This window comes from Mesocricetus auratus, unplaced genomic scaffold (genome assembly GCF_017639785.1).
Source record: "Mesocricetus auratus isolate SY011 unplaced genomic scaffold, BCM_Maur_2.0 contig_5576_pilon_obj, whole genome shotgun sequence".
Lineage (NCBI taxonomy): Eukaryota > Metazoa > Chordata > Mammalia > Rodentia > Cricetidae > Mesocricetus > Mesocricetus auratus.
In genome coordinates, this window is record NW_024429323.1 from 1 (window position 1) to 8,730 (window position 8,730).

General features: G+C 44.7%; 2 protein-coding genes across 2 annotated transcripts; both read left to right on the forward strand.

Annotated features, from left to right (window-relative positions):
* The first annotated feature begins 4,220 nt into the window (after positions 1-4,220).
* On the forward strand, positions 4,221-5,157 carry LOC121137951 (THO complex subunit 4-like). The gene has a single exon (XM_040740829.1). It carries the CDS (start codon positions 4,221-4,223, stop codon positions 4,809-4,811), a length of 591 nt encoding a protein of 196 aa, XP_040596763.1. The 3' UTR covers positions 4,812-5,157.
* A 2,585-nt stretch (positions 5,158-7,742) lies between these two features.
* Positions 7,743-8,681, forward strand: LOC121137952 (THO complex subunit 4-like). The gene has a single exon (XM_040740830.1). The coding sequence runs from the start codon at positions 7,743-7,745 to the stop codon at positions 8,511-8,513; it is 771 nt and encodes a 256-aa protein (XP_040596764.1). The 3' UTR covers positions 8,514-8,681.
* The last annotated feature ends 49 nt before the right edge of the window (positions 8,682-8,730 follow it).

Below are 8,730 nucleotides of genomic sequence, written 5' to 3' on the forward strand. Positions count from 1 at the left end.
ATAGCCCTGTGGGGACACCAGACCTTGAGCAGAAACCCACTTCCCCTTCGGCCTGGGAGCATGCATCTATGTAATGTTTACTGAAAACAATTCAATGCTTTAAAGCTTGATAGGGCTCACTGAAATACCATCCCTTTCACACCTCCTATGGCTAGATGACTCTTCCTGTCCCTGCCCCCTGTGGTGTCTCCCCGATTCTGGGGTTGGAAATTAAACCACCAGCCAGGAGGGTGAGAAGTGGAAAGAATGGTATGTAAATGGATGGCAAAAGTCCTTAAAAAGGGAAGCTCTTTTTTCTTGGGGAGACTTCTCCAGAGATTTCGCCAGAGACTTCTCCTGAGATTGCTTCTGAGAGCTCTCTCCTAAGCTGACTTGGGAAGATAAAGCAACCGACCGGTCTCTGTGTCATCTATCCCAACCACCTCGCTACATTCTCGGATGCAGGCCGCACAGCAGGTGCGACAATTGGAGGATCCCACCGAGATCATGAAAGCGAAGTAAGTGAGCGGGTTTGTCTTTTTTCTGGCCTGGGAAAGATTGGGGAAAAAAAAGAAAAGAAACCATGGGGAATAGTTCTGGGAAGCTCGAATTACAGTATCAAGTTAAAAACTTATTGAAGGACATGGGACTACAGTAAAGTCTAAAACCTTGGAAGGCTTTTTAAAATGGATTGAACATGCGAGTCCATGGTTCATTACTGGGGGAGACTTAAATGTCCCAGATTGGAAGGATGTTCGCTATGATCTTTAGAGTCGGGTGTTGGTGGCATATGCCTTTAATCCCAACACTCGAGAGACAGATGTAGGTAGGATGGAGGCCATCCTTGTATATAGAGCAAGTTCCAGGACAGCCTCTAAAAGGATAGAGAGAAACCCAGTCAAAAAAAAAGGAGGGTAAAATAAGAAATAAAATAAAAAATCTCCAGTCTTTCACCTGATCCACTGAGGTCAGAAAAGTAAAGAAAAACTGAGAGATTTAAAAGACTGGCCAACAAGTAAGGCTATAAGTAAGTATGTATTAAAAAGGGGGTACCAAGCTAGGGGTACCGGATGAAATCTCCAGGCCTTCGCCTGACAAGGTCAGGAAATTAAGGGGACCCTGAGAGATTGCCCTCAGTTGGAGGGGTATTGGATTAAATCTCTAGGCCCTTGCCTGAAAAAGGTCAGGAAAAAAAGGGAACCTAAGAGATCACCCTCAGTTGAAGGGTGGATTAGATTAAATGTCTAGGCCCTCACCTAACAAAGGTCAAGGGTACCTAAGATGAAAAGTTGCCCTCAGTTGGAGGGTGGATTGGAGGATCATCCTCAATGGGAGGATAGATTAAAGATGGGTAAAAAAATGGTAAAGTTAATAAATGAGGTATTAGTATTCAGTAAAGAAAAAGACAAAGGTATATAAAAATGTTTACATTTATATGGGGTAGGTTATTGATACAAGTTTAAGGTCAATTAAAAAATTGGGAACAGTTAATAAATGAGGTATTAGTATTCAGTAAAAAAAAGGCAAAGGTATATAAAGTAAAAATGTTTGGTTACATTTATATAGGGAAGGTTATTGAATTTTGTGAGTCATCTCTAAAAACTTTTGGCAAAAGCCTGGTCTTTCCACTTTGCATCTACAGAATTACAAGGAGTGGGTATGGCTGTAGCCCCTGAGTGTAGCTCAAAACTTCTCTAATGAAGAAATGATGAGGGACATACAGGACTTTTTCAAACTTTTGTTTTAATTCAAAGATTGACTGGAGTTGTTCTGTTAAAGAAGTTTCAGTTCAACAAACTAATCATAACCTAGGCAAGGAGAGATATGTATGCATTGTCTGTGTGTATGGACGTGGCCACGTCAGTATGTATGAAGTGTGAAATGTAAATGCGTGAATGTTGACAAAAGCAACTGTTCTAATTGCCTTGGATATGATTAAAGGGATACTTAAATCCCTTCAAACAGTTAAAAACTACCTAAATCGATTTAGATATAGCCAAAAGAAACATCCAGTCAGTCGGTTAATATTTTAACAAAAAATTCAAGTTAAGCCCTCAGAGCCAGTCAGAGAGAGAGAGAGAGAGAGAAAGAGAGGTTTTATTCAGGGAACTGTCCTGCCGCTTTGGCAGGCCCCCACCCCCAAAGGTGTCTGTGTAGATGCAAATTAGGCCTTGTCAGCTCAGATGCAAATGAGGCCTTGTCAGCTAGTGAGAGCTACAGGTTAGAAAAAAAGGACTATTTGGGACATAGTATAGTTTACAATCCTTAAATGATTCTCAAAGGTACTTAATGGTTATGCCCCTTTTAAAGGACATCTACTAATACTTTTAAATAGTGATCCCAATTCACCTAGATAGTTGACTAAGGAGGGTAGACAAATCCTTCTACTGTTATGGTCCAACTTCAACAGTTCAAACAAAATTTAAAAATAAAAGGGAGTAATGTCCCCAGTCTCCACATGATTCATTAAATAATCCACTCCTCATTTAAATATTTATAAAATATAAATGCCAGTGAGGAATCTGCTTCAGACAGATTCTGACATAATGAAAGTTAAATAACTATTACTCAGGCCAAATGGAAACATCCATACACTAGACAGTAGAGAAGACCCTAATTTGCGGTCGAGGGCATGTTTGTGTTTTCTTACAGGAAAAGAATAAAGCTTCAGTAGCGGTCACAACATCTGGTGAGATGCATGGAGCAGAAAAAACTGGACCTGAGACCGTGGGAGCCTGCTCAAGCCAGTTCGAGATCTCCTAAATCAGTGTTCCTGACCCTTGATGTCATCAAATCTACAGCCCGAGAAAGAAATAAAACAGTCAGTTCGAGATTTCCAGTTTCTCATCAGGCTTGCTACATCAACCTCCTGGACCCGTGAGTTTTCATCCCAAAGCCAACAAAACTGGAAGATTAGCAGCTAGCCTTTGATACACCTTAAAACAACAGAATTCATTTTGCCAGCTTTTCCCTTTGGGGGAAAAAGGACCCATTTAACATTTAGACATTGGTATGGACTGTGATGAATGGCAAAAGCCTTTTTTCAGTATTTGAACAGGACATGGTCACTTGAAATATCAGACTCGGTAGTTCCTGTTTCTGGAATCACAGTGTGTTTTTCTGGAGAAATGTGGTTTGTCCTGGTGCGACAAAAAGACTTTGACTCAGGTTGCATGTTTGGCTGATACTACTGACATTAAATCAACAGACTACATCACCACAGGAACAAATTGGTACGCTGTAAATAGTGCAACAAGCCTCTTGTTCATATTTTTTATAATGCTACATGTGTAACATCAATGATTGTACCTAATGTATCTGTGCAAGCGCACTCTCTAATGCTTTCCTAAGTAGATCTTAAAATAATTGTAAACTTTATCACTGTTTTGACCGTCAAATTGTAACTATAAATCACCCTTGTAGCAAAGAAAGGCTGGTGGTAGAATGCTAAGGCCCAGATAGGGGGATGGGCAGGTGACAGAGAGGCGCTATGTCAGTCGGGTCCTAGGAATGGTAACAGTGGCAGTAGGCATTCTGGCTTGATGCTGAGTTCAAAGTGCCTTAGCCCATGGCAATCCCGATAGCCATAAAGCCTTATTACAAATGATTTTAAGGGTGGGGCTACTTCAATGACGGGCAACTTATGGGGAAGACCCACTCCCACCTAACAGGGGTTCAAGGTCCCCCAAAGACGGGCCAGGGAGGGTGACCCTACTTGACCTAAGGCAGGAGTGCCTCATTTAAAAATGAAAAGGGGTGAATTGTGGGGACACCAGACCTTGAGCAGAAACCCACTTCCCCTTCGGCCTGGGAGCAGGCATCTATGTATTGTTTACTGAAAACAATTCAGTGCTTTAAAGCTTGATAGGGCTCAGATAAGGGCTGGCTCACTGAAATACCATCCCTTTCACACTTCCTACGGCTAGATGCCTCTTCCTGTCCCTGCCCCCTGTGGTGTCTCCCCGATTCTGGGGCCGGAGATTAAACCCCCAGCCAGGAGGGTGAGAAGTGGAAAGAATGGTATGTAAATGGATGGCAAAAGTCCTTAAAAAGGGAAGCTCTATTTTCTTGGGGAGACTTCTCCAGAGATTTCGCCAGAGACTTCTCCTGAGATTGCTTCTGAGAGCTCTCTCCTAAGCTGACTTGGGAAGATAAAGCAACCGACCGGTCTCTGTGTCATCTATCCCGACCACCTAGATACATTCTCGGATGCAGGCCGCACAGCAGGTGCGACACAGCCCATGAGTGGTGGCTCTGCAGGAGGAGGCAGGAACCGGCCGGCTCCGTACAGCAGGCCTATACAACTTCCCAACAAGGGGCAGCATGACCGATTCGACAGCCGCTTCTGTGGTGGAGCCAGCTTGGAGATGGGCGGAAAGCTGTTGGTGTCAAACCTTGACTGCGGGGTGTCAGACGCGGATATTCTGGAACTCTTCTCAGTGTTTGGAACACTGAAGACAGCAGCTGTGCACTACGATCGCTCCGGACGAAGTTTAGGGACAGCCCAAGTGCACTTTCGACAGAAGGCAGATGCTCTGAAGGCTATGAAACAGTACAATGGTGTCCCTTTAGATGGCCGCCCCATGAACATTCAGCTTGTGACATCACAGACTGACTCACAAAGAAAACCCGCACAGAGAATGATCAGAGGTTCCATGAGTAGAAACCATGGCTCATGGTGTTTTGGTGGCGGTCTCATCCGGAGAGGGACCCGTGGAGGCAGCCCTGGAAGAGGTAGAGGAGGTTCGAGCAGGAACTCCAAGGAGCCTCTTTCTGCCGAGCAGTTGGATGCACAGCTGGATGAGTACAATGCACAGATGGACACCAGTTAAACAGCCGGGCAAATCCACAGAAGTGACAGGACCCAGAAGCTTCGTCCGTAATCCCTCGAGGGAGGGTTGGCAACTGGACTGTGCACACAATGGGGGATTTCTTTTTCGTTTGATTCTCTCTCTCTCTCTCTCTCTTTTCCCTGTTTTAAAATGGGATCTAAAAACTCATGTAAAGGCTTTCTTCCCCTCTTTTTTTAATTCTGAAACCGACCTGTTTTGTACCGAGTCACTTTGGCGATCAGTTTTACTGGTGACTGTTGTGGAGAAGGTGGCATGTTCACCTTTGCCATAATAAACTAGAATTGTGTGTAGGAAAGAAAATAAAAAGAGAATTCTGGCTTCAAAACCTATTGTGTTTTTGTTTGTTGTGAGCTGACACCTAGTGGTGAGACTGTGTAATTCCCACAAGAGGAGGGTCAATGGCTGCAGCCTGCTCAGGGGGGGATTTTTACAGAGAATGGATGTGGCCGAGTTGCAGCAGTCTGCTTTGTGTGGGTGAGAAGTGTTTCCTTGCTGCCTCCCTTGCTCCTCCTGAGGGTTTCTTGGGAAATTACTTGTTAAGTGTATTTCTTTCAGGCAGATTTTCATTAAATTTGGTCTACAACAAATTAAGTAATTCATTTTATGTGCTTTTGTGATCCCAAACATTCAGTTCCATTTCTGCTCCTGAGGTTTGACTGGGAAGTGATTGGAAGTGGCATTCAAGTTACACTCACTGAAGAGCTGGTTTCTAGTGATTTTCCATGCTATGCCTGTTTATGTCAAATGGGGAATCACTTGTAGAGTCCTATAACTTTAACTACTCGTGTAGACTTCTGTGTTAACAATCCAGGCACTTTCCTTGTGAATGATCTCTTTCTCATGTTGGGGGCAATCAATCCCCCAGTTCTGCGCACCTGCGGAGCCAGACAAAAAGTCCTAGAAAGTGGAGAGGGAGGAGACGGTAGAGAATGATCCTGTGGGACACAATTCAGTTTTCCCGCATTCTGTTCTACTAGGAATAATTCTATAGACTTCCAACGAGAAAGATCTCAGAATTATCCTGCTATAGCTATGAGAAGACTTTCTATATATAAAAATTGCTACTAGTGGGAAAATCAATCTTATATGGATATTCATGTGAGTCATGCATTGTACATTTAGGTTCTCCTTCAAGATATATCCTTGCCTAATGCTCAGAAACAGGCTAGGCTTTCAGATGCAGACATGACTTTCCTGTGGTTGATTCCTCCTGAAGTCCAATTATAAGCTGTTGGTTACCACCAATGTCTGTGTGCTGCTCTTGCAGCCTTCAGGCTATCACGCAGTGCAGACCATTGTTATGGTTCATAATTTTCATACCTGGGAAGGGCACTTGGCTTTATGTTGGGCGAAGTCTTGTGTATTTGTCGATAAGAACTGTTGGCCAATAGCAAAGCAAGATAGGTGGGACTAGGAATCAAGGAGGACTCTGTGAAGGAGAAACACAGATTTCAAGATATTAGGCCATGGTTTAGGACGCCCGTAAAGTTCTCCTGTAAGAGAAATAATTCGATTATCAATTATGGGATAAATACTTTTGTCAGGGCTAGCCAGTAGGAAACATACAAGGGCAACAGCCTCATAATTAATGTAGCCTCCTGTGTATTTATTTGGCCCTGATGCCGCTCTGAAACCAGGCTGGCGGGAAGGCTTCCCTTTACAGCTTTAAAAGTTTACAGATTGCCTTATGATACCAAGGAAGCTGGTCACAATGGTGGAGGCTTTAAATTCTTGTGCACATCAAGACTCCTGGCTCTGAGACAGGGTTTTCCTGTATGGATTTGGAGGCTCTCGGACCAGCCTGGCCTCGACCTCACAGAGATCCTCCTGCCTCTCGCCTCCCGAGTGCTGGGATTAAAGGCGTGTGCCACCACCGCCCAGATAAACCAAGCATTTGAAATGAGGAAATGTTCAAGGTCACCAAGCACTACAAGAGATTGAATTATTCTCAGAGAAACTGAGCACACACCTTTAATCCCAGCACTGAGGAGGTGGAGACAGAAGGGGTGTGGCTTGGCAGAGGGAGGTATATAATGCAGGAAGAGAGCCAGCTCACCCCATTCAGTCTGAGGATTCTAGACACCGGTTCTCCTCCTTTGTGCCTAAGGATTCACGAGAGGTAAGAAGTCACACTTGGGATTGGGTCTTTGATTCTCTGCCCTTTCAGAATTAACTCTGATTTCTGACTCTGGGTTTACTAAGACTAATTAGTATTCTGGCTACAAAACCTGTTGTTTTAATTTGTGTTTTTGCTAAACCCCAGGAATGTAACTGTGGACATTTTACATGATGAGGGTCAATGTCTGCAGCTTACTTACAGTGCTTTGTACTCAGAAATGATGTTCTAGGATTGCAGCAGTCTAGCATCTGTGGGTGAGAACAGCTTGTTTGAAATCACATCCAAAATTAGCATTTTTGAGTTCCATGCGCATAGTTGTAAACACTAACATTTAACATTGAAATTTTTACCCAGCATTACTTTTTCAACTGAGAAATATGCACTGTCAAGTTAATATAGCGTTCTAAATAGGAATTTGACAGATTGGTGGAAAACAAGTTTTATCCCACCATTGGTGAGGCAAAGACAGCTGGAAGTCAGTGAGATACAGGCTATCCCTTCACTGTATTGATTTCTACTTCAGCCTGGGCTTCGTGGTGAGAATATTTCTCTGAAAAGAAAAAGAAAAACAGAAATTTGTGTTTTTGTGCCGGGTCCTTAAAGTTACACTCTTGAGCCTGTTTCATGGTACCAGGCCACCGTATTTTCCCAGTTAGAAAAGGAGTTTTAAACAAGCTGGTGTCGACACAGGTCTGTAATCCAATTTTTCCGTATTGTCGTGGTATCTGATTCCAGGTTTTTAAGCACGAATTAGAATTCTGGAGAACACGAGGTCTGATTCCGAGACCACCATGGCCAACAAAATGGATATGTCTTTGGATGACATCATTAAGCTGAACCGGAGCAAGCAAGGCAGTCGCGGCAAAGGCCAGGGCTGGAGCAGTGCCGGCTACCAGGGCCGCCACGGTGGTGCCAGGCGGGCCCCTGTGTGGGCGAATCGACGCAGCTGGTCTCTGAAGAACCGGCCTACCATGAGTGGTGGCTCTGCAGGAGGAGGCAGGAACCGGCCGGCTCCGTACAGCAGGCCTATACAACTTCCCAACAAGGGGCAGCATGACCGATTCGACAGCCGCTTCTGTGGTGGAGCCAGCTTGGAGATGGGCGGAAAGCTGTTGGTGTCAAACCTTGACTGCGGGGTGTCAGACGCGGATATTCTGGAACTCTTCTCAGTGTTTGGAACACTGAAGACAGCAGCTGTGCACTACGATCGCTCCGGACGAAGTTTAGGGACAGCCCAAGTGCACTTTCGACAGAAGGCAGATGCTCTGAAGGCTATGAAACAGTACAATGGTGTCCCTTTAGATGGCCGCCCCATGAACATTCAGCTTGTGACATCACAGACTGACTCACAAAGAAAACCCGCACAGAGAATGATCAGAGGTTCCATGAGTAGAAACCATGGCTCATGGTGTTTTGGTGGCGGTCTCATCCGGAGAGGGACCCGTGGAGGCAGCCCTGGAAGAGGTAGAGGAGGTTCGAGCAGGAACTCCAAGGAGCCTCTTTCTGCCGAGCAGTTGGATGCACAGCTGGATGAGTACAATGCACAGATGGACACCAGTTAAACAGCCGGGCAAATCCACAGAAGTGACAGGACCCAGAAGCTTCGTCCGTAATCCCTCGAGGGAGGGTTGGCAACTGGACTGTGCACACAATGGGGGATTTCTTTTTCGTTTGTCTCTCTCTCTCTCTCTCTCTCTCTCTCTCTCTCTCTCTCTCTCTCTTTTCCCTGTTTTAAAATGGGATCTAAAAACTCATGTAAAGGCTTTCTTCCCCTCTTTT